The 26,374-nt window shown below is 35.9% G+C and overlaps 2 protein-coding genes across 24 annotated transcripts in view; one reads left to right on the forward strand and one right to left on the reverse strand.

Annotated features, from left to right (window-relative positions):
- Positions 1–6,794, forward strand: part of LOC100747875 (inositol 1,4,5-trisphosphate receptor) — a 47,959-nt gene extending 41,165 nt beyond the window's left edge. For all 14 annotated transcript variants that reach the window (XM_033324951.1, XM_033324950.1, XM_033324956.1 and 11 more), the window contains 17 exons: positions 1,341–1,458; positions 1,539–1,771; positions 1,928–2,069; positions 2,137–2,435; positions 2,690–3,199; positions 3,294–3,443; positions 3,519–3,711; positions 3,800–3,922; positions 4,008–4,180; positions 4,256–4,420; positions 4,497–4,677; positions 4,756–4,848; positions 4,995–5,152; positions 5,235–5,400; positions 5,514–5,674; positions 5,744–5,905; positions 5,985–6,794. In XM_033324951.1, the coding sequence (XP_033180842.1) occupies positions 1,341–1,458; positions 1,539–1,771; positions 1,928–2,069; positions 2,137–2,435; positions 2,690–3,199; positions 3,294–3,443; positions 3,519–3,711; positions 3,800–3,922; positions 4,008–4,180; positions 4,256–4,420; positions 4,497–4,677; positions 4,756–4,848; positions 4,995–5,152; positions 5,235–5,400; positions 5,514–5,674; positions 5,744–5,905; positions 5,985–6,065 (3,108 nt within the window). In that variant the 3' untranslated portion in view covers positions 6,066–6,794. The remainder of the gene's footprint in view (positions 1–1,340; positions 1,459–1,538; positions 1,772–1,927; positions 2,070–2,136; positions 2,436–2,689; positions 3,200–3,293; positions 3,444–3,518; positions 3,712–3,799; positions 3,923–4,007; positions 4,181–4,255; positions 4,421–4,496; positions 4,678–4,755; positions 4,849–4,994; positions 5,153–5,234; positions 5,401–5,513; positions 5,675–5,743; positions 5,906–5,984) is intronic.
- A 1,420-nt stretch (positions 6,795–8,214) lies between these two features.
- LOC100748080 overlaps positions 8,215–26,374 on the reverse strand; it is a 277,175-nt gene continuing 259,015 nt past the window's right edge. For all 10 annotated transcript variants that reach the window (XM_033324960.1, XM_033324957.1, XM_033324959.1 and 7 more), the window contains exons 13-17: positions 19,594–19,772; positions 18,628–18,789; positions 16,081–16,357; positions 12,548–12,689; positions 8,215–11,534 (exon numbers count right to left, since the gene is read on the reverse strand). In XM_033324960.1, the coding sequence (XP_033180851.1) occupies positions 11,333–11,534; positions 12,548–12,689; positions 16,081–16,357; positions 18,628–18,789; positions 19,594–19,772 (962 nt within the window). In that variant the 3' untranslated portion in view covers positions 8,215–11,332. The remainder of the gene's footprint in view (positions 11,535–12,547; positions 12,690–16,080; positions 16,358–18,627; positions 18,790–19,593; positions 19,773–26,374) is intronic.

The following is a 26,374-nucleotide window of genomic DNA, read 5'->3' on the forward strand; positions in this document are numbered from 1 at the left end:
TCTTTTTCTTTTTGTTTTTTTTTTTTTTTTTTTTTTTTGCCTTTCTTATAAATTATCATATACGTATATACACGCATAGGGCATCCCGCTGATAAACAAGAAATCTAATCTGCTGATGTATCTTTAATATTAAGACCACAACTATTTATATGATATTTAGTAGCTGCTTGCTAACAAGCTACGTGATACATAATTCAATTTGCTTAAGTACAAAATACGATGTACGTTGTGTAGGTAACCTTATGTGCATGTGCTTGATTAATTTTACTACATTATACACTTTGATTCATTTTCTATTCCATTTTCTACTCTAGTATTAATTTATTTCTTCTGTTCATACATAAAATATAATCATCATAGCGTAGGTATGTGATCTCGTGTATGACAAATAATTATGATTTACGATAGGAGGTATTGTACATTGTGACTATGTCGATTTACTTGAACATAAGTAATTGGATTGATAAGCAGATAGATGTTTTAAATAAGTTGAATGATTTCAACTTATCGTGAATCAAAATTTCTAGAAAGTCTCCAGAGTATTATTATTACGTAGTGTAAAATATCTTTCCAAGTACGATCCAGTATGGGCATAGAGTTTAGAAATAAGAAAGTACAGTATATGTACATACACTTTTACTACAAATAGGGTGTACCAATACGTCCATAGATCTTTTTACTATTTTTAACGTAAGCCATACATATAATTGATAGCATGAGTGCAGCAACGTAGAACGTAGAAATCAGATTGTATTTTAAATATAGAATTATCGAATAATTAATAATAATGCTAGAAATTCCAAGAGTATATACATATATACATATAGTACATCTACATATACTGTATGTAAAGCATTTAATTCTCTTTGCTATATCTCCTCATATATGTGTTTCATATACTAAACATGTTTGAATGTACGACTTATAAACCTTATGTATGATGTATTTGCCCTAAAAAGATCTGGTTCCAAACAAATTTTTTCTACTGTACATTTTCCAAAATATACAACAATGTCTTTTTTTTGCATCTCTTTAAACATTACAAACTATGTGTAAAGTTAATTATATAGGATATTTATGAAAATACCGAGAACTGTGCAAGTATCTTTTTTACTCTGAAGCACAACTAATGTATATACACATCGATTTAATTATTTTTAGTATTAAATCGATATTATTATTGATATTTTTATAATATATAACAAACAATGCACCGGTGTCCCTTTAAAATATATTCAATTTTTTTTTTTTTTAATTATTATGCACGATGTATTGGTACATCTCAATTGATTCAAATTTGTTTTATCACACCAACGTGTTTCCCCTTTCCTTTTTCTCAGGGAGATGTACTGCGGAACAATCTCCTGGTTCGTTACTTTGGAAAGTCCTTCATACAGAAACCGGAAAACGTGGAAATTGGAGTATCGCATACTGCTCCAATTACACATGGACCAGGGGGTATAAAGAAAATTTTGGAAAACTAATTTTTCGCCACGAAGATAAGGAACAACTTATTTTAAGTATTTTGTTTTCTATAGCTAAACTACTGAGTCGCGCAGGACGCACGTTGCACGAGATTCAAAGTCATCTCGATCGTGAAGGTGCCTCAGATTTGGTAGTGGAGCTGGTGATTAAAAGCGTCCACTCTCCGAGTATATTTGTGGAAGCTATAGAACTTGGCATCGCGTTGTTGGAAGGAGGAAATCCTATTATACAGAAGAGTGTGTTCAATAAACTAATGGGTGGTGATTTGAGTCAATCCTTTTTCAAGGTATATTACTGATAATCTAATTCTTTTTAAAACATTATTGATAAACGACTAAATTAGATAAAAATAAAAAATATAATCTACCTACTTCAGTGTTAGATAAATTAACTTGCTTGAAAATAGAGATATAGTTTAAAATAAAGGATGTAATTTCTGCAGGTGTTTTACGACAAAATGAAAGACGCTCAGCAAGAAATAAAATCCACGGTTACAGTGAACACTTCTGATATAGCAGCGAAAGCCCACGAAGACAAGGAACAGAGCAAAGAAATAGAAAAGATATCAAAGAAGCGTACATCAGGTATAGTAAAACGATATTCCAATAACTTTCATTTATATCTTTTAACATTGATCGCTTCTTCGTACAGGGAAACCCAATGGGATAGTAATAACAGACGAGCTACGAGAAGAATTAAATCAAGCTGCATCCTCTACCGTGCAAGCGTACGCGAATGTGCGTAATCTTGCTTCCGGCGAAGATCCAACGAACAACGCAGCTCTGGGAAGTGCGTTGGAAGATATGATAGCAGAAAAATTAGAAAGGCATCGTACGGGAACAACTGGTAACGAGAGAGACGAAGGGCAATTGAGTGCGAAAGTTTTAGTAATGCAGCCAATTTTACGTTTTTTGCAATTGTTGTGTGAAAATCACAATCGTGACTTACAGGTAATTCTCTTGACTTTCGGGGATATGGAAAATATTTTCTTTAATATTATGCCTCGACTGCGGATGTTTATGCACGATTGTAAATATAGTTTCAAAGTATAATATTCATTATAAAATTTAGTAGATGAAAAAGATTCAAATCTCTGCGTTAAATTCCATTTTTTCATAGCGTTTGTAGACGCGTGAATTTGCATAAATATCAACAATCTAATGATAATATTTACTACATTGAAAATATTTCTATGTTTTTATAGAATTTCTTACGTAATCAAAATAACAAGACGAATTTCAATCTGGTATCCGAAACGCTCATGTTCTTAGACTGTATCTGTGGTTCAACGACTGGCGGATTAGGATTGTTAGGGCTGTATATAAATGAACAAAATGTTGCGTTAATCAATCAGACATTGGAAACATTGACAGAGTACTGCCAGGGACCGTGTCACGATAATCAGAACTGTATTGCAACACACGAGTCTAACGGATTAGATATAATAACAGCCTTGATATTGAACGATATTAATCCTTTGGGAAAAACTAGAATGGACCTGGTGTTAGAGTTAAAAAATAACGCTAGCAAATTGTTGCTTGCTATAATGGAAAGTAGAGGAGATAGCGAGAATGCGGAAAGGATTCTGTATAATATGAATCCAAAACAATTAGTTGATGTCGCATGCCGTGCATTCCACCAAGAATCTTTGGACGATGATGGCGACATGGATGATTCTTCTATAGATGGCGAAGAAGGAGTATCACCCAAAGAGGTAACGATCTTACAGATAAATAAAATCTTATTTCTCCTTTAATAATAGTTAACAAGGATATAATATAATTATTGGTAATTAATTGTTCTTTTAGGTCGGGCATAATATTTATATCTTGTGTCATCAATTAGCACAGCATAATAAAGAATTATCATCGATGTTGAAACCATCTGAACAGAATAATGCAGATCCGAAAATTAACAAGGCATTGCAATATTATGCGAGTCATACAGCCCAGATTGAGGTACAACAGTTACATTTGTACGTACATAATAATTTACTGCTTACGTATCTTTCAAAAACTCGTAATTTACATTAGATCGTTAGACATGATAGAACGCTGGAGCAAATTGTCTTCCCAATTCCTGAGATTTGTGAACTCATTACTTTGGACACGAAGATTAAAGTATTAAATACTACAGAACGCGACGATCAAGGGTCGAAGGTTTCTGATTTCTTTGAAAGGACCGAGGATATGTTTAACGAAATGAAATGGCAGAAGAAACTTAGAGGTACGATGTTTTAACGTTGCTATAGTTAATGTAGTTATTTACTCTTGTTCGTTGAAATCTATTTACATATATTTTTATAATTTTTCAGGGCAACCAGTGTTATTCTGGATGAGCAGTTACATGTCACTTTGGAGTAATATTTTATTCAACTGTGCGGTACTCATAAATCTTATCGTAGCTTTCTTCTATCCATTTGTAGATTCTGTGCCTAGTAAGTTCTTATACTTTTCTTTTTTTAATTGACAGAATTGCACTAAGCGAACGTATTTAAATATCTATTTTCTTGCTTACTGTAGAATTGAGTTCACACTTATCTGCCCTTATCTGGGCGGTGATGCTTTCGTCAGCTGTTATTGTCATTACCTTACCTCGAGAATCTGGTATACGAACGCTAGTAGCTTCAACGATATTACGATTGATTTTTTCCATAGGACCAGAACCAACATTATGGTTACTTGGTTTTCTTACGGTAAATTCAAAGCAACGTACTTAAAATGAGATCTATTCTTATAACGTGACTGTCTGTAATCGATGTATGTTTCAGGTTGTATTAAAAGTTGTACATCTTATAAGTATTATAGGTAATCAGGGCACTTTGACAAAGAGTCTAGAGCAAATAGTGACAAACGTTGAACTTTTGTATCATATGTCGTATCTTATATTTTGCGTTCTCGGCATTTGTATGCATCCATTTTTCTACTCAGTTTTAGTACGTATTGCATCACTAAAGTAAATCGCGCTTAAACTAAAACCAAACGCATACTAAATTTCATATCTTTTTCTAGCTTTTTGACGTAGTGTATCGCGAAGAAACGTTGCTCAATGTAATAAGATCTGTTACAAGGAACGGAAGATCCATCATACTTACCGCTGTATTGGCGTTAATTCTAGTTTATATGTTCTCCATTATCGGTTTTATGTTTTTCAAGGACGATTTTCTGGTGACAGTCGACGAGGAGCTTGTGTGTGAGTGTTATAATATTATACTTTATGATTGCCTTTTTAATAATAGAGATATTGATTTTGTATGTTTATTAATTACAGCATCGTATATGGATGCAGCGGCGGGTACTTGTAACATTGCTGATAATGAAAAATGCGAAGCAACGGAGACAGTATCCCGATATATTCGCGATGGTATTTTTCTTCTCTTATAGAATACCGTTTATATAGAAATATAATATTGGATATAATTAATATAAGATTATTATATTTTTTAGCATGATATTATTATGAGAAATATAATTGTACGAAATTACAGTAACATCTTCATGTTTGTGCAGTGAACGAAGAAGACAGTCAGGCAGATGTAATTAACGTTGGAGGAGAACTAAAGGAACGGGCATGCGATTCTCTTGTTATGTGTATTGTTACAACTTTGAATCAAGGTTTAAGAAATGGTGGAGGAATTGGAGATATTCTACGGGCCCCATCTAGTACAGTAAGTATAGAAACAAAAGCCGAGGGAAACGCTATTATTCATATGCATGTTAATTATATTAATATACATGTTAATGTTGCAGGAGCCCTTGTTCGTTGCTAGAGTCGTATACGATCTACTGTTCTTCTTCATTGTCATAATTATCGTTCTGAATCTTATTTTTGGTGTTATCATTGATACGTTTGCTGATCTCAGATCGGAAAAACAGCAGAAGGAATTAATATTGAAGAATACCTGTTTTATTTGCGGTAAGATTATTGATATAATTATATTGCCATTTCATTTATGATATATTGTATCGTGCACATATTGTTAACCGATTTATCGTACATTGCTGTTGTTTGTAACATTTCATTCGCAGGACTGAACAGATCATCTTTCGATAACAAAACGGTTTCCTTCGAAGAACACGTGAAACACGAGCATAATATGTGGCATTACCTCTATTTCATTGTTCTGGTAAAGGTGAAAGATCCTACGGAGTTCACAGGGCCAGAGTCTTACGTGTACGCGATGGTGAAGGTAATAGTCCATAGAGCTTCAAAAAATTGAAACATGCTTAAACTTTTAAGCTCTGTGTACTTTTTACAGGATCGAAATCTTGACTGGTTCCCGAGATTAAGGGCCAAATCGTTGGCAGCAGACGAGGGCGAAGGGGAACAAGTAGAGTTAAGAAGTTTACAATCTCAGTTAGAATCCACGCAACAGTTAGTGAAATGCTTGTCTCAACAACTTACCGAGCTTCGCGATCAGGTAATTTATGTTTGACAATTATTTCCAATAGTTGGATATTATTTCCGATCGTGGAATATATTTGTCTGTTTTTAACCAGATGACGGAGCAACGAAAGCAGAAACAGCGGCTAGGCCTTTTGAATTCTGCATCCGCGATTTTACACAACGTAACAACGTAAATCTGAGATAAGTGTACTTCAGAATTTCGTTTTTAATCGTACATGAATCTCAATTTGATACTCCAACATGATATTTAATGCATAAGTTTGTGTGTTCTTAAGAAGCATTTAAAGACACTGGGAAATACTATGAGAGTAACACGTAGCATTTGTACGGTTTTGTTCCTAATTTCAACGTAGGGTTAGATGAGAAAAGTTATCGTACTCGATGAGTTGTATTGGTTAAACAGATTGAAGCATTTTACATCAAACATTAATATCTTCAAATATATTTTCAATCAGTTTCATCTCGTGCGAGTAATTTCTTTGGGGTCCGTGTTACTTAAAACGAAACAATCAGGAAGAACATTGTCTTAAAATAGAACAACACGATCGTTTTTATCGTTATACACACATAAATAGCCAAAGGATCATATCGAAATATATAAAAGGAGCATGTTTAAAATTCTTATCGAGAGATTTTAATATTTTTATGACTTGTTTAAAGCGAGTTCTTGAGAATGTGTTGTCTTTTATAGTCGTAGAATGTGTATGTAAAATAACTGTCTGATTGATTTTATAGATTAGTTAATTTTCCTGGTTGTGTTTATAGATGTTTAAGTTTGTAAAATAGAAACCCTTTTCAATCGCTTGTTTTTAGGATCTGTGCGGAATGATTTCGAAGGATCCTCTCGACGAGTCTTTCTGAGTTTCCCAATTTTCGTATCGTTATGAAGAAAAAAAAAAAAACACGCACAGATTTGCAAATAACGTGCGTAGGGACATTTTAATGGAACAAATATTTTTTCTAAGCATTAGGACGCTATAAAAGTTATTGAAGATTTTACTGATTTTATATAATTTACAAGACGTGTGACAAATTTCTAAACAAATAGATGTTACCTCGTTATGAATGAGTTCATAAAGAATTAGAAAGCAAAGGACAGGATGATCGTTGTAAAATTTTGATGCTTATCTACTATTTGCCTGATGTTGATAAACAATGAAATATATTACAGTTGCGGAAAATATAGATACGCGGTTATGGTGATTGTTTGGAACGGTTATCGTGTGACAGATTTTCATGTAATTGCTCGTTAATATTTATAAATCAATGTTAATAAATATCGTTGTTCACGTCTGAACGTAAGATATAAATTAAGATAATTGTTGTATCCGAAGTATGTTGAATGGAAATCTATAGGAATTGTTATATTATGCACCGGAGACACTTACGAGGATCGTGTGCAATATATAGTTACGTTTTTCGATTCGTTGAAAGTTTATTTTCCACTAACGTATTTTAACTCGGACGATATCCAACGTCTCTGTCTATATATATAAACATTTATACGTATATGTATATGAATATATTGTATGTTGATATATAATTTCCTTTTTCTTTCCTTTTAAATAGCGAAATTAGATGTATTGTATATATGGATATATTTTGTTGAATGTTTGTCACACTCCATAAATCGTACGTGTTGAGAGTACAATTACGATATAACTCGAAACGTCGTTTCTGTCTGAGCCAATCTTATGGGATATTAGCGAATTGTTATTTAAGACTTTCACCTTGCATCAGAGAGGATAAAATAAATCGCAGATGCGTTACCTGTAGATGTACATGTTTCATCTTTCGACCGTAGGATGTATAAATATGTATGTAGATTGTATTAAAACTCATATGTGAATAAATCGTCCTTTTTTTATCAAATCAACCCTACGATTTAATCAACCTTTACGCGTGGTTGAATAAGATTTTTTTAAACGAGAATGAGACTAAGTTATCTCAGGGATTAATATCAGGGATTTTAGAATTCTCGCGGTCTACTCGATGTCAGTGGTTGGTAAATTTTATCCGTCGATTTCTCTGACATTATGCGAAGTTAGAGATGATTGTAGATATAAAGGAAATGCGAGATCCATCGATTAATTCCCTTTACACCAAGCTTTTGCCACCACGAAAAATTTATAAGAGAACGTATCGACTGGTTTTTTTCGTATTGCGTAAAATAAGAAACTCGTTTCACCTATCGTTTCTTTTAATGTCACATACATTTGATAATGTTAAAGTAAGGATCAAATGCAAAAATTAAATATCCCGGTACCCTCGGGACTTTGGTGCGCTATGACAAACATTCAGGTGAAAATTCACAAACAACGCTTAGTCTCTGTTTTATTTTATTCGTACTTTATATGAAACAATTGACTATTTATTGTGACTTAAGTATACGCGGCTAGTACATATATGTAACATATATCTTTTTTTCGTAAGTTAGACGTGCCTTGTGCAAAACCGGTACATCCATTGAAGGAACAGATCGCATTACAATCGTTGTGAGGACGTGATCGAGTAATCTTAAAAAGGAACGGTACACGCGTAATTTCGTTTCTCTTGCTTTCTCGTTAAGCGACGATTCTTTACGAACGAACAAACGAAATCTCTGTCGAGAAACGATTCACCGATTTCAAACACAAGTCACTTAAATCACATGCCTCTCTTTCCTGGCCGACATTAATTACATTTATTAAACGTGCGTCTCTTCTTCTCATTTCTTCTATAACGATACTCTCGTTTTAGTACGCCGATTAATTACAGTCTGACTTTCATCTCTGTTTCGACGAGGTTGCGGAAGAGAGACTGCCGAATATTCTATTCGAGCTTGTTCGCTTATTATACAAATCTTAACATGCGTATGCATCAACGCGGTTAGACTGCCATCCTTCGTATAGATCAGTCGTATCGATCATTACCAGCCTTCCAATGATATACATATAAATTGCACTCTGATCAAATTCAGTCTTTCTATTCGTTAAGGTAAATCAATTCTCAACAATTTCAAAATTAATATCGAATTCTTAACGCACGCGTTTCTCTATTATTTATTAAAGAAAAAAAAAAAATGTTAAACGACAAATCGTGCAAATTATATTTATTCGAACGCAATGAACGAAAGTTTGAAATATCGATGAGAGTATTGAGATGGATTGATAACGTGGAAGATTCGTAATGATTCGACGAATCTCGTGAAACACGAGACCGTCTAATACGTGTCACGATTTAATCAGAAGTTTTAACAGGCATTAAAATCTCTGGTAAGGTAACTGTATTATTACGCAGTGAAATAATACAGCTCGTGTTATCGTAGAGTATAAAAGGACGACATAAAATAAATAACAGAATTCAGCATATCATACAGTCATAAACCACGGCATATCGTTATTCAGAAACAAAGAATATTACTCACAATATTCTGTATAAATAATGGTAGCGATACGGCGGCGTTGTAAAACGTATGAAAACCGGTGGAAACATTTCCGCACCGTTGGATGGTTCTTTTTAATTCAATCAGCCTGTTTGCCTGTTTAGTTTAATATTTTCCTTCTTAGTCGATACGTATATTAAACATTCACAGTCTAGCCTTTATTTCCATCTTAATCTAACGACCAATCGCGTCTCCGAAAGTAAATCAAAATAATTTCTTCTTCGTAAAATATTCTTTGGAAATTTTTTCCATTTGTTACTCGTTTCATCAGCGAATATCTTTTTTTTTCTCTCTTTCGTTTAAGCAAGCAGGAAGAGATTTTCGATGAACTTCCGGACGAACGCGTTAACAATTATTCGAAATATGCCTGGGGCACTCGAAGCTCGTTCGTTAAAATACAATCTGTCTTCGTTCGCGGGCTCGCGCCATGTTTTACGGTAAATTGTAATTTACAATAATGCTGAGGTCTTAACGTAGTTCGTGATACTCTGTACAAATCCTACCTATTCTATCCACGTATGTACAAGAACCTATAATTATATAGAACTTCTTCTTACACGTTTATTTTGGCATTTGCGTGAAAGTGATGACGCGTGATTTCTTGCTACTTCAAATCCGTGCATCGCGTTTTTTTCCCCTCCTTGTTTCATCTCGTTATTTTAAATCGCTACAATTATATTCGTACGCGTTCGCAGGATGTGACGTCTAGAAAGAAACGTTAAATATATCTGCGCGTATAAAGAATAGAAAAAACAATTTCTGATTTTACGATAGTTCACAGACCAATCGATGAAAATTTTAAATTGACTTAGTCCTCGTATATATAAAATTAAAGAGAAAATTGAAAACAATTCAACGATATTAATGACGATGGATGCATTTAAATGTTTCTTCGTGAACGTCTCATCCTCTATATGTATAGATTTATGTATGTATACGCATATGTATGTATAATATGTACATGCTCTATTAGACTCTTATAGTTAAAACGAGTGGTATACACCGACTGATTTTTAGTATATATATATTTTCTCTCTTTCTGATTCGCGTTTAATTTATTTTTCATATATATATATATATATATATATTTATATATAATTCGACTAGAGCGTGAAATTCCAAAATTCGATTTCATGCCTTTCATTCTTTGCCAATAACGTTCCCTTATCTGTGTCAATTTATCCGATGAAATTTTAACTTTATCAACATCCACCGGCACGTGACGGCACCGAACACGTTCAATATGTTAAAACGTCGGTAATCGAAAAATACTTGAAAAACTTGGACTAAATCGTTTCGGAATTCTCGTGTCCTTCGATCAGTCATATTCGATGGCCTTGCCTCGCGTGAAATTGCGATTGCGAATTAATCTTCATTACGCGTTTTATTAATCGACATTTATATCGGGACGACGAATTTCCGTTCTACATGAAAAACTCAGTCGCAAACCGGATAATAAACTTTTACAAATTAATCGCTGAATATTACCGTCCAAAGGACCTCGTTTAACCGGTAATTATTTTCAAACGATCTATTCGATATAAATACATAGAATTCTCGTACGATATAAAAGCGAGGTAAATTCATGGTGATTGATTTCAATATTTTATCAAAAGTGTGCTCCGTGATTACCAGCGCGGTGGTTCTGAAACTTTTACGGGCAAGTTCTCCACAATGCTAGCGAACGTAATATTTCAGCAAACTAACACGAAACTTTATCAAATTTCCATAGAGTGCGCCTCACTTTACGCGATCATCGTTCCGCTCTTTAAACGCTTTACTATTTTAAACTTCACATTATATTTTATTTTTCAGAAAACTGAATAGCTGAAAGAAGTTTTTTTTTTGAGGAAACACGAACCTCGTTCGTATGATATTTTGTGTGTGTGTGTGTGTGTGTGAGTGTGTGTGTGTGTGTGCAGTGTACATTATTAAAAGTCTTAGGCTCGTTCGCAGTAGTTTGTCTCTCATTGTGAACAGGAACGTGTACGGATACGGTGTGTCGAGTCGATCCACTCAACAACCGGCCGCGTAGGCGAGGAGCATCGCGAACAGAATTAGGATTCGCGCTTCCCGTGACCTGTTTCCGGTTGAGGAGCGAAGCACATGATTCGGTACCGGTGGGGGTGACGGTTCGCTCTTGTGCGTGTTTGCGATTACAAACTGACTGCGCCATTTCATCGTGTATTCCGGTGCTGTCCTTCCTAGAGCCTGCAATCTGCGAACAGGTGTAACAATATTGCCATAACATCCTACAATTATCTCAAATTTAACTATATACATTTTTTAATCAATTCCGGTGTGCTTGTTAACTTCGACAAAATTGTCAAATCAAAATCAACAAAATCATCGAACAAATGCCTACTGTTTTTGTAAGTCAATCGAATAGCTGGTATTCTGGAGAATTATTTATTTAATACTCGATTAGCATCTGTTTCTCTTTCGCCATTCTCGTCTCTTTTCGAAACTCGATGCGAGCAAGTCACGAAATGACTACGGTATTTCGATCGAAGCAAAGTTTTACAAGATATAATGATTACGCGTATTATACATTATTTTTCTCACGTATTTCTGGATATTTTATGTACGATTGGAAAATGGAAAATATTTCTTTAAATAAGTGTTATCTTCTTCTGGCATTTGTACATTATTCTTCCTCGAATATATAAAGAAATATTCGTATCTAAAACGAACACAAATCAAAATACGCAAGAAACGAATAAAAGAAGCACGGCAGAACGAACGATCTTTCCGATGTGCTCTCGAAGTCGTATTCTCTGAAACGCATCACTATTCCTGACTCTCCATCAAGACCGAGCCAGAACGCGATTTTTCATCCGCGAAAATACAAAAACAAAACGATCTTTCACCAGACCTGCGCGCGAAACATCGAAGAATTGCATTCGCGGCTTTCCACGTTCAGGAAACGTCGTATCGATACACAAACCATGACAAATGTAATCTCCGTGCGACTTATCCGGCTTCGAAACGATTCCCCATCGGCGCTGGATAAATCTTTCCGGGCAATCGATTTTTAAGTTGCCGTTACATCGGAGCAAAAACTGAGCTCGCGCGCCAATATAAATTGCTCCTATAATTCAGGCCGCGGCGTCGTAATCTTCGTGCAGAAAGTGTCGCGTAACTGTCGTTACGTCGGCGTCGATGGACGAAGTTTCCGCGAACTTCCGGCTAATCGGCCCATCGAACGGAACAAAGATAGACGGAACTCACCTAACCACCACGGTGTTCGTTTTCCATGGCAGGGTGAAATTTTTGTGGATATTTCTCGAGCAGAATGTGTGCAACCTGAGTCCAGCTGGATCGCCGTTCTTGCTGTATTCGTGTATCGTTAAATTCCAGGCGGTGCAAGGACCTAGAAGAAAGACAAAGAAAAGGAAAAAAAAAAAGGAGAGTTTTGGCTATCGCGAATTTTTGTCAAGAACAGAGGAATCAACGATGGTTGTGCGTCCTTTTATTTTCTAAAAAAGGTCGCATAGGCGGCTTTACGTCGAAACTATGGAGATTACGCTCTTGCAATATTTGCGTAGTATTGCGCTTTTAAAATTTGGAATTACTTTATTAAAACCTTTTAAAAGCTACATGCACGGTATTATGGAAGCTGTGGAGGATTATTCCGTTGAAACTTTCGTACGTAGTATTCTGTTCGAAATTTAAGATCCTTTTATTTAAATTACAATGAAATAACGATTTTGCGCTATAGTCGGTTATAATTTAAATTGGAATAATTTGAAATTGGTTATGGAGTATCGAACGTATTTAAAAATAGCACGAGAAGGGAAGATACGAGGTTAATGGGTATAGTTAAATCGTCATGTAGAATGCTCGTTTTTCGCGTGACCATTTCACGAGACGAGCACGAAACGCATCAATGTCGCCGAACAACCAATTAAGAGAGGTCGTTTCACAATCAATTGCCGCGGATGTAACATTTGACGTGTGTCGGTAAAAAGGACTATCGATGTTTCAGCAATCATCGAGAGCACAGTATAATTGGAAGCAATTGGTTCGCTAACGTATTCGAGACCGTGTAATTTTCGCGCGTTCCTGTACGTATTATGTTCCGTTTCCTTTTTCTCTCTTTTTTAGTATCATTCATAGCCCGACGAATTTTCCCCGCGGGAGAACTGTTTTCGCAACGCTGTTGTAAACAAAAACGAATGACTATCGATGAAGCGTGAAAAATAATGCATACATAGAAATACCTGGTCCATACCTATACCTTCGATCTCTTTTATTTTATTTTTTTTTTTTCTCTGTGAGCGTGTTTTCTGTTGTTGTTGCTTTACGAATGATAAATCTATTCCGGGAAGAGAAATTGGGAAACGATTTTTCGTTTTTTGGCCACACACATAGTTTTTGGTCACATACGAGCTTTTTCAATGATTTTCACGAAATGTTTGAATATCAATGGCTCGAAAAAATTCCAACTCTTGACGCATGCAAATCGCGAATCGCATCCTTTTTTCTCGGTTTGGAGCTTGCGTTCAGGGATTTGTAACTTTTTTTCATTTTTTTTTCTGTTGGCGCATCAACACGAGCTTTGGAGTTTTCCTGGGATATCGAGTTACTAGAAACCTAATGCACGGCTCGGTGCCGTTATATTTTCGTGGTACGCGCACTTCGTCGAATTTGATCGATCGAAATTTTGATGAAACAGACTGTGCAAAACTGCAAGACAGAAACATACATCGATGTTATATTACGTTCCAATGTTTAATTTTTATTATGTTTCTTTAGCATCGGCCACTTTTATCTTGCTTTGTTTAGTTACACGGTTCGGTTAGTTAGTACTTTGTTTGGGTTAGTTACGTTCCTTGGAATTTTTAAATTTCATCTCTCTGTAGTTTTCTTTTTTATATTTAATCTTCAATTTTACTCGACCAAGTAGAATAAGGTTCTTATATGAACAGACAAATAAAAGAGGTATCCACTGTGCCAGTTAAACAAAATTAAGATCCTGTTTGCTTAGAGGAACATATTTTATAGATTTCAAATAAACCCTTAATTAGTCCTTAGACGTCTCGTTAAAGTTCATAGGTCAGAGGTTCGATTCAAAGGCTGTTCATAATTAATTTATAAATCTTCTAATTCGATACATTTCTATCAAATCAAGTTCTGATACAAAAAATCTACTTCATGTATTATACTTTACTAAAAGTAAAAAGAAGGGAACGAAATGTCGCCTAACTAGTAAGAACACGAAGTCACATATCCTCCAATCCTGAAAATTAACCTAAGAACCTTGTATCTACCATTTAGACACACTTATACACGAACACAGAGCCGAGTACCCATTGCCTTACTCTGTGAATTCATCGTTCACGAAACGTGGACGATTGGTCGTGTCGAGGAATCCGGCGAATAAAAGAAAACAGCATCGAGCCGGGAATAGAAACAGAGATCGAGGCCAATGTGCGAAAGCCATTTCTGGGGCTGGCTGGTTCCAACAGCTTCGTTCCTTTGCAACGTTCTAGCGTTTGTTTCATGGTGCGAATATAGGCGAGCAATGAAGATAGACGGGAGAAGGAGGGCCAGAAAAGGCCAGGGAGCACCGGCAGAAAAAGGAAATCGAGGGAAAAAGGGAAGCCGGATTCTTTAAAGACCGCTCGGAACGACCGGTTCTTCTTTCTGTCTCTCGTTGTCCTGCCGCGTCCAATAGTCTCTTTAATCTCCAGCTCTGTCTGCCATTCGTTCTCAAGCCACCCTCTTCCCCAGAAGAACCCGTTCCACCCATCTTTTTAACCTCTTTTTCCTTTTTGTTTACCCGGTTGCTTTCGTTTGTCGCTGGCCTTTCGATCCGATTCGCACCCATATCGGACTCAATGGCGCGGATCGAAATTCCAACGGAGTAGCCAAGGCTCGAATTGAACGAAATTCGCCGCTGGACAAAGCGTGGTTTCGGTAAGTGGGCGCCTTTGATTTGCCGGTGAATCGCGCACGATGCATCTTTGGATTTGCTGGAAATTCGTAGAGGTTGAAGAAGTAAGATTTTGAGGTCTTTTAAAGATATCTTTGCCATTCTTTTCTCGACTCGACCACTCAAAAGGATACGATTTTGTTTAGCGGCGTATTATCTAAAGATATAATAATATATCTTTCTGTAATTCTGATCTTATGTTCTTAATGCAGTACAGATGCAAAATGTGCGGGAGAAAGTGGAAGGAAACGAGTATTTTTATAAATACGAAGACGCGAGTTTATTGGTACGAAAAATGGTCGATTGGCTGTGCCTGCGTCTTATATTGGCGTCAGTGTTCATTCTTTTTGAATCTTTCGCAAATATACCTGTTCGTTTAATTTAAATAATTAGAGCAATGCCTATGCACGATGAATCGCCAGTGACGTTTATAATATCACAAATCAACGTATTAGGGATGAATATTCCGAAAGATTTTTTTTTTATTAGTATTGTTCAGATATGTATAATTTTCTGTGCTGAACTGGGTTAAATGCGTAGTAGAGATACTTATATGTGAATATCAGCGTGTGGAAGTATGTGTGTGCGCAGCATCTCGAAAACAAAGGAATGTAAACTGTTCAGTCGGTTAACAGTCGGGTATAGAAGAAAGTGCTGAGACGCGTGCAAGTGTGTATCGATGAATATATAAAAGATCGTCCATGAAATAAATATATTACTATTTTAATATTAACCCTCAGTATAAATTTAGTGTTCCTATAACATTATTTTTGCTTCAAAGATCCACAATTCTTAACAAGTATTGGTAAAAATAAAGATCTCTTACGGCTTTGGCCAGATTTCACTTCGATAGTGAGTTGTCGATCCGTCAAAGAGTCTAAGATCCACGTGCACCTCTGTTGGTAATACTGATTGAGCTTTAAGCCACTGCTGGCCAGGTCACCGCCATTGACCTCGCCTTCCGGCTTGGTCGTTGTGTGATAACCGCAGTAAGTGTCCTTGATAAACTCGTAAGCCGCACGGAAATTGAGGCCTGCCTTCGAGGACCTCGACCATTCGATGTACACTGGTGTCCAACTACGGATACCGACCGGCAGCCAGTCCTGTGGGATACATACTATACCAGTGACTTGTATTTCAAGCGTAGAAAGCAGTTTCAGAGTTTATTTAATGTCTCGTTACGAAACAATATTAACACTGTAGATTAAACATGAATATTCAGAACGAAAATTGTCCAATGCTTAATGTCTATTATCGAGTTCAGAGAGGAATTAATATTCTCGTATAAGATCATTTATCTGTTATGAAGGTAATTTATACTATTTTCAGCTGTTTCAGGATTATAAAAGGGTGTTTGCTGGATTAAAAAGCAATTGACGATAATATAGTATACGCATAGCACAAGAAAAATCTACTCTGCTACATTTTGTATAGAAGTTGATTCAATTCGTAGTGTCGATCATCAGGAAATTAATGCTAGAGCAACCGACGATTGACGTGCACCTACTTCTACCGGGAGGGGTGAAAATCACTTGTTTTTTAAATCAACAAATCACTTAATTTGCATTTCTATCATTGTCTCTTGACTTTACAGTATTGTTCTAAAAACTCTACGTGACATTCGTATTCAATTTCGTACTATAATTAATATTAGTTCGTAACATAATTTATATTTATATTACCGCTGTCTGGTTATACAATATTATTCAAAAAGTTCCAAAAGTAACGACGTAATTCTATTCATAGGATGTTACAAAGATCGATTCGATTTTGATCGATTTTGGATCATTCAAATCGCTAAGAAGTGGAATTGATTCCTCATTGTAGCAGTTCCTGCGATCCTAATGATCTGAAAAGAACATCCCTCGCTGCTTTTCACGATAAGTACACCCCATGGAAACAGATTGCAACGAAATATATTATGAAATTTTTCTATAAATAAGAAGATTTTCTATAAATAAGATGGCCTTGAAACATAAAAAATTGCAAGATTCTCGAACGATTGATAGAAACGCGTCCGTTAAAAACTCGCATGTTTCGTTCCGGATGACGAACGAATGCCGGTTTGGAAATATATTTGACAGAGGACCTTCTTCCTTTCTTCCAACTCGATTCTCTAAAAAACAATTTCTCCTCTTTTGTCTACGTTGTCTACTTTCGCTCAGTACACGTCGGCATTATTTGTTTTATTCAGCGGCCAGTGAAATCGTTCGAAGTAATTCCACGCCGGTTGATGGAATAGGTGTTGAATAGAAATGGCAGAGCGCATTCAGTGCTCCGCCAATACAATCGGTGAGCCAGGCCGTTTGTCCGTGAATGAAAGTTGAATGAAACGGTGACAGTCGAACGTGGGCGGTAGAAATAAAGTGCGGTGGGTGGTAGGTGGAGAAAATAAAAAAAAAAAAAAAAAAGAAGGGAGAGGGTTGCTGGGCGAGAGTTTCTCGAATTAAACGATCTCGATCATCGACGATCTCTCCGGTTATCATCGAGATCGAAGTGCCGCACGATTTTGAGTAGTTTACTCTTGAAACGAGAAACTCATTGATATTTGAATGAACTTGTATTATAGTTTTCTTGAATTGTTCATTTACTTAGGTACGGCATTACCGAAGTACATTGTCGAATTCTGGCATTATATCCTGCTTTGAGTCTTTTACTTTTGTTCTAGCAAACAAAAATATACTTGATGGTATAACAGAAATAACGTAAGTGGAATGAGAACGACAACGATTCTTCCATATTGCCCTTAAACTGTTTTAAAGAAATTCTTTAACATTGGGCAAATGTGATTAAGAATGAAAATAGATCGTGTAGATACAGTATCGTTGACCTTTGTGAATGGAATGTGACACTGAAGTTTGATCGTGTTATTTAACCTCTATTTTTTGATACTACCGCTATCTAATTATACAGGGTGGTTGGTAACTGGTGGTACAAGCGGAAAGGGGGTGATTCTACGCGAAAAAGAAGTCGAAAATATAGAATAAAAAATTTTTTTTTTAATTTTTCCATCGAGACAACGATCTACAGTGAGATCCGTTATAACGAGACGCGATAAAGTGCACGCGTACCGAGCGAACATTCAAAGTCGATTTTCTCGAAAACAAAGTCTCAAACGAAAGATTTTTATTCTATATTTTCGACTTTTTTTTCGCGTTGAATCGCCCCCTTTCCGCTTGTACCACCAGTTACCAACCACCCTGTATAAAATAAACCAAGAGCTATAAAATATATCCTTTTTCTCGAACCTTATAGACACAGGATATTTACAGAAAAAGACTGAGAAAGGCTTGTGCTCCTTGCACGAGGACAACGAACAGTGGAATTCTCACAGGTAACCGTAGGTAAAGTTCATAGGAAGTCTAGTGTTTACCTGATAATTTCCACAGAGGCAGGTGACGATGTGACCGGTTTCAGAGACAAGCAAAAGATGGTCCACGTTCTCCAGGGTTATGTTGCTGACACAGTGACAGCCGCTGTCTCCGCACTTGGTCTGGCAAGGGTTGTTCGGACCCTGCTTCGAGCTGCTCTCAATCTACGGACAGAGGAACAACAACGACTGCCACGACCGCTCACGATCTGGCATTGTCTAACCAAGATTCTCGCAAGAATCCATGGAACTTTTTCTTGTTCTATGAATTTCTCACTATTCTTCTTCTCTTTCACGCAAACTTCTTCTTTTCTTTCGTTCAATTCGATGAACTTGACGTAGAAGTAGATTCAGATTTAAATTCTCCGAAATATACAGATGAAGATTGCAGGAAGAAAAGTGATAAGTGTGTTCTTGCGGATTTTTTTTTTATTTTAATGTCGCTTTATGACTGGAAAAGGAATATTTGAATATAAAATGGCTAAAAGTGGAAAGAACATGTTAAGTCCAAAGACGTGGTCGACGAAGTTTTGTAGAAGCCAAAGTTATATTAAGGCGTACAGTATTTTTATATTACGAGCAATATTTTTGAAACTACGAAGAGGGGGAAATTAAACCTAAGGATCATTGTGACATATTGATTTTGAAAATGTGATTTGTAGTCTTCTTTGCGTAGTCTTCGTTCGCTTCGTGGAAATATGGAAATTTCGATGAAACGTGTATCCAGATTTAATAGCAAGTATCGAATTGATTGATACGAATTCGTACGGTATTATGTCTATTTAAAAAAATACAAAATTAAACAGAACTAAAGAGCTTGAAATTTTAAAATGAATCAGAAATACAAGAGGTTCGTAGAAAATATCGGATGGAATATAAAAAGCATAGATTCGATCGTTCTCCGAAAAATGTCTCTATCAAAGGATTATCGTTGAATTCGAGTGGGCAAACAAGAATCGTGAAACTTACGCGAATGATGACCGACTGATTAGCTGCTGGAATGAAGTGCTGCCTGCATTTTATGGGACCCTCCATGGCGAATAATCGGTGAGGCTCCGGATGTACCACGGAACCCTTCACCGGTGACGTCAGCCCGTAATATTCGACGTCGCACACGCTGGCCGGCTGTTGAGTGCCACCCTCGCGTTCTGAAATATCGACAAGTCGTTGCTGTCGTTGAACGATACGAATTCAATCGACGAAGCCGGCATCGGAAGGATTAAAACTATTTTCGATGCTCCGATGACCAGTCGAATTGCCAGATAAATCGCTCTCCCTCCAACGAATGTTGCATTTAACGAAGATCGTTCGTTAAACGATTCTACGTTTCATCGAATATATTTAATGTGTTTTATTCAATTTCTTTGCAATTCTGTTGTAAAATGGTTTTCTTTATATGGAAATTGACCTACAGAGAGGTAATAACTTTGGTTAAATGAATATTAGAGGATGGTTTGGTCTGTGTTTAGCGGTTCAGCCTGTTCGACTATCAATCTTCCCATTCTACTTAAACGGCAGTTTTAATTACTTCGTGTTGATTATTTCTATTTTTTTTATATATTTCCGATACTTTGACAACCGGTCAAATCGCAAGATAAATCACTTTCCCATCGACGAACATCATATTTAACGAAAATCGTTCGTTAAACAATTTTACCATTTCATCGATTATATTTAATCTCTTTTATTTTATTTCTTCGCAGTTCTGTTATAAAATGATTTTCTTTGACTGGAAATTGAACCACAGAAAGTTAATAATTGTGGTTAAACGAGTACTCGAGCGCCGTTTACTCCGCATTTGGTTGTTTCGCTTGTCTAGTCACTAACCTTCCTGTTCTACTTAAAAGCCAATGTTCTAATTAACTTGTTTTATTAAATATAATTCTTCTTCCTATTTTTTCACACGTTTTACTTTCTTTTAGGTTCATACACTATACCTTTATGTATAATTTATAGTTGGTAACAATTGTCAATAGTAAAACCTCAGGAGCACAAGTTTCAGAACGTAGCTGTGCATAGAGAAAAAACGATTTAAACGAAAGAAATTAAATATTGGGCTGTAACATAAATTTTTCCTGTTTTTATATATAGTTTAGTAAAGATAAAAACAGGATGAATTTATGTTAAGACTCAGTATAATACAACTTTATTTATATCATCGTTTATAGGACATAAATGTAATACAAACTGCAGCAAATTGTACTGATAGACGGTCATATTAAAGTCAAATGCACGGTACTATATCGTCAAGTTCATTTCTGCGTAATCGAGGCGCGCGATACTTTGTCGCACGACGATTTCGTCATTCAACGTTGGCGAGATGTCGGCTAAATTAGCGGAGTAATTTCAGTTTCGCGAACGATACGTCAAACGTGAACTCGTCACGTTGTAAAAGCTCGCCGCACGTTGTTGCGCCGGGTAACCAAAATTCTGCGCGCGATACGACCTCAGTAAATAAACATGAACGTTAATCGTGAGTTTTCCAGAATCGTGTTTAATAAAGTAAAATAGGAAACATGTTTGCGACGAGATGGAATTTTGCGCAAACGATTCACTCTCTTATGGTTATTACGCAATTCCTGTACATTCTTCTCGCTGCAGTTTTTGTATAAAAATTAAGGAAATATTTGAAAGTTTGAACTGATAGTACTTTGAGTATAATATAATATTTCCTTTGACATTTTACTAAATCTGAAATAGTAAATAAGGAAAAGCGTTATATTAAAATTTTCATCGTTTGATGTTCTTAAATTTAGAAATATATTCTTTCGAGATTTGCAGGGTTAAAGTATAAATTATTATAACTACGACACATACAACTACATAAAAACTATGATTAAGAGTAATCTAACGTTCTTCTTTGTATTCAAAACTATTCCTTTATCCGCTATAATTATTACTAGTTACTGAAATTAAAAGTTTGATATTTAATTACAGTTAGCATAAGACTCTGGTATTATAAGAATTTTATTTCCACCAGGAAAATAGAAACATTTCTCCTTTCACGTTCTTTCTTTACGCAAGTTCTCCTGCAAGAGTTTCAGAAGACATCGGTCTCGTGTATGCACGGAAACAAGGGAACTTTCGCTGCGAGAACACTCCGATATCACCTATTTTTCCTAACTTTTCTATGTTTCCAACTTCTTTTTCTTCCTCTAAGTTCTTTCCTTGAGTTTCATTTTAACGACATTTTCGTTTTGCAGTTTGCTTACGTATATGCAATGCCTGTTTAAGATACGATTTCGCAAAACGTGTCTGTGTATTTTGATCTTTTACGATCGTATTATACTTATAAAGACTAGCATAATGCAATTCGAATATTTATATGTCGGATTTGTCGGGTTGGAGCTAGTTTTAGGGGCGCGTTGCGTATCTTCATTAGGACAAGCCATAGTAATTGTTCAATGAGGTTTATATTTACAATTATATGTACAAGCGTTGATTTAACAGGCTTTAACAATTTAACGTGATTATTAGACACTCTTAAAGTAAACACAATGTTCCACGGTCAACGGGATAACTCTTTGTACAATCGAATATATTTTGAAACTCAAAGTGACGTTAGTTGTGACGCACGGTATCTTTCTGACTCATTGACCAGACGTTGCGTGTAAACTCTCCAAGGTGATCGTAAGAATAAAAGACTGACACGATCGCACTTGTCAATTGCGTATTGACCGGTTTTATCAACAAAATTCCAGGCGCCGTTACCAGGCAGACTCGCGTGAAGCCGTCACAGCTCCTGCCTCGGGACTTGTTCGTTAATACAGCGTGTGTCCCTCAAAATTGATACTTCTACTGTTAAGTAAAAACGTTCGTCCCGTGACCGTGGCTACGTTCGGCGACCAGTTGTGTCACCTCGACCGCAAGCCCACTGTCACAAACCTCGGGCAAACGCAATCAGATCGCATCGCAACAACTACTTCTAAGTTCTATTATTTAAGTACAGCTATAATGAATAGTTTAGACCAAAGTATCGGGGATCTTCCGAAAATTTCAAAAGAAAGGCCCGATGTCCCTACATCTCCGACATATGTATATTGTACGTAGAATGATATAGAAATGTACATATGTTGATTGCATCCCATTTTTAAATTTATTTTTAAAAATAAAGTTTATAAATAAATAAATTGTCTTTTTAATTTATTGCAACAATAATATAGCTATATTGAAAAACAATCTTTCGCGTTTATTTACACGAAATATCTCACTTTTTAATTACAGTCAAATACTTATGTAAACAAATGTTATGAAATTGAATATATGGATATGTACTTTGCACGTTCCTCTGCAACATTTGCAGTTTTTTAATATTTGTATTTATAAATAGTTGAATGTCGATTTGTTCGATTATTTCATTTTATTTTATATTTTACAGGCTTCATTTTATTTTAATTGAGAAATACGTCGAGTTTCGAATTATTTGAATTGCGAAAAGTAACTGATGATAAAATTAAGCAGTGTCGGTATAAAAAAAACTGTCAAATTTTCATCGATCTAATCATTTCTATGAAATGTTAACAAACTCCTAGAGACATTATAAAATCACACATTTCCGATTTTTTTCTTTATAAAGTAGTTTCGATCGAAGTAGGTCACCGTCTGTATAATTCAGCAGCTAATGCGGTGACACGGAAACCGCCTTTTAATCGACTAAATATTTCCTGGATACAAAGTTGCGCTTGATTCAAAGTTCCGTTCACCAAACCTCGAAAGTTGCACAAATAAAAAAGTAGGATACGATTTCGTAATGAATCTACAAATACGTAAAAGTCCTGATTTCTGAAGAATATTTTCGAATAAAATAGCGGCGCTAAATGACGTCTTTCTGCAAATCTTTTTCTTTAAGAAAAAGGAGTTGTATGAGAAAATAGCTACCAAAAAAATATTCTTATTTTCAATCTCAGAAAGTTGATAGGAAATACTTTGATCCTTCTTTTTCGTATCTTTTTTTTCGTTGAAATATCGAACGAATTTATTACTTTGAAGCGTTTTCGCGGAGAACAGCCGCGAAAGCGAAATTTGCACGTTTCGTTTCGTATGCGAAAATTTCGCGAGGCCATCGCGAGCGAAGGTCGGTGGTCGAGCAGTTTTCGTATATAAGAAAATCGGTCTCTCTGGATGAGATAAAATTTTACGCACCGATAGATTGTCCTTTGGTATTACGCCAATACCGATCCTAAAAGCGACAATCGGTGAATTTGCATGCGAGAAAAATTGTACAATAGTGTTATTCTAGGCCGTACGTTCTTTTTCAAAAGAATATTCTATTAATCGAGAAGTCGAGTCGATGTTCGTATAATACTTGGGTCGGATGCATAAATGCATGACGATATCGTGGTCCGTCGATCAATCTGACATGTCTTTATTATCGTTTCGTGATTTCATCGTAGAGTAAATCTTCTCCATGTACGAACAATCTTTTAGAAAATGGTATGATATTGTAAATAGTATATTATGTACATTTTCTTCCAAAAATAAAAGATTAATTTAGATTATACGTTTGTGAGATTCAAAACTATTTTCTTAACTAGAAAGAAAAGGAAAAATATTGCTTCCAATTTTTAGTGAAAATCGGAAGCTTATAAAAATCGCAAATTCATAAATTAAAGTGAAAATTAAAGTGAAAATTAAACAGAAATTAAACAAGTGGTTAAAAAATTTAAGAGACACGCACGTATGAAACTCATCATCTTCACAATTCATTCCCTTTGATCGTTTAAGATATTTAGAAAAATATTTTCTCATTTTAAATTGATATTTAAAGAGAATAATTAATGACTCTCCATTCACCAAACGTTTGATCGATCGATCTGCGCCGTGCTTTCGATTCATCGGCAAACAGTTGCGCTTGATGGCATTATTTCGTAACATAAAGTCATCAGTACACAATGAAGGTGTCCGGAAAAAAAATTGGTGACCGTTAATACCGGGAAAATGTCACGAATTGAAAGTCAGCATGGCGACAAACTGCCGGCATCGATTTGACGATGATTGACGGATGTCGTGGTCGTTCGTCAACGTTATTACGTTTACACGCGGTATACGCGTGTCTGAACACGGCGTTCGTCACTCGATCGATAAGTCCGACTCCGTGGTCGCAATCGAAATTGAAAAACCTAATCAATGGCCAACATGTCCGGAAAAAGTTTTCGATGGACTTGTCGAAACGGCGACGTACCAATATTACCTTTCACTTGTGTTTAATCGATTCGCTAATATTATTAATCATTAAATTACGGAACAAGCTGATGCAGGTGAGTCTTTCGTCGATATTTCCTTTACTGTTGGTAAAATGAACAGGTAGGAAATAATGTGCGACGAGATAGCCAGATAAAAACGTGAAAGAGAAGACTGGAATAGGTCGGAAAGGTCTGTTCGTATAAATTGCACGTTTCGAATTTAGGTATTTCAGCAATGAGTTATCAGAATTACACTACGATTAACTCTGTCCTCGTACTGGCATTGGTACGAGATGCTGGTTTTATTAAATATTCATCGGAGAGTCTGACGATTTTCATCGTTTATCATTACGCGTCTGCGTCGGCGTAAGAGTGATTTTTCGGATGATTGCGTTTTTCTGTGCGCGACACAGGATAAATCCAGGCTGGATTATCGATTTCCATTTAATGGACACCCCATGAAGGCGAATAAAATCGGTGCAGGTGTGTAATGAACGTGTCCGTATTTGCATACGCGGTTCTTTTTTCGGTTAACTTTATACGACAATCAAATTCAAATCGCGCATCTGTATATCTGTTCCGATATATCACGATCTCCTTATACGATCGCGATCAAATTCCACGCTTTGCTTTATTTTCCTTCTTTTAAATTGCCACATGGAATCTCCTTTCATTGAATCTAAGCGAACTACGTTTCGTTAAATTATACATGAAATTTAGAACAAAGAAAATTTACGTATTCGGCATCCTTTGTTCCAAGCTTTCGTTATTAAGGTAGCATACATGACAAAGGATGTAGCAGTATTACGTCAAAGGCTCTTATCTTTGCTACATGGTAAAGACGTAGTATAATATCGAAGATCTTCCGCCCCTTTTAAGCCGAAAGACACTATATGGAGTTATCAGATATGGAGGTTGTCAATAACTTTTTCATAGCTTATCGCGTTTTATTTTTAATTAGATAATTTTAATTAACTTAATGTAACTTGATTCGAGTAAGAAATCGTACAGTTTAATTCTCTTCTTTTTCTCCGCGTAAGATTTAAGCCACACTTGCAATTAGTGTAAGTAGTTGTTTTACAGAATAATCTACTTTCAAAGTAAGAAAAAATATCTCTTGAAATATAAACGAACGCATCTTCACACTTCTTTTCTATTTAACAAATTATCAAACAGTAGGAAGCTCTCGTAAAGTTTTTGGCACCACTTTTCAACCCTCGTCTCGTGCCAGACCTTTCCATCGCCTTCCAAATTTTTCAAGAAAATCAGGAAGAGAAAACTTTACGAAGGAGTGAACGGCGATAATCGGACCCAATAAAAGATTCATAGCCATTCGATCGGACGACCAATAGTTCCCGTCTCTTTTCGCCACCACTGGGTAACATTATGGCAGCATCTTATGGTTCTGTTCTATCGGATGGTTACCTGTCTAACTATACCTGTATAGGTATATGGAAGTATAAAAAGATCCAAGAATAAACTTTGGTGCAAATAAATTGATTATTCAGAGAATAGGACAAACTGGATGGTAGATAACGGTGTAATCTGTTCTGCTTGTCAACTTTTAT

Source organism: Bombus impatiens, unplaced genomic scaffold (assembly GCF_000188095.3).
Source record: "Bombus impatiens unplaced genomic scaffold, BIMP_2.2 scf_0089, whole genome shotgun sequence".
Lineage (NCBI taxonomy): Eukaryota > Metazoa > Arthropoda > Insecta > Hymenoptera > Apidae > Bombus > Bombus impatiens.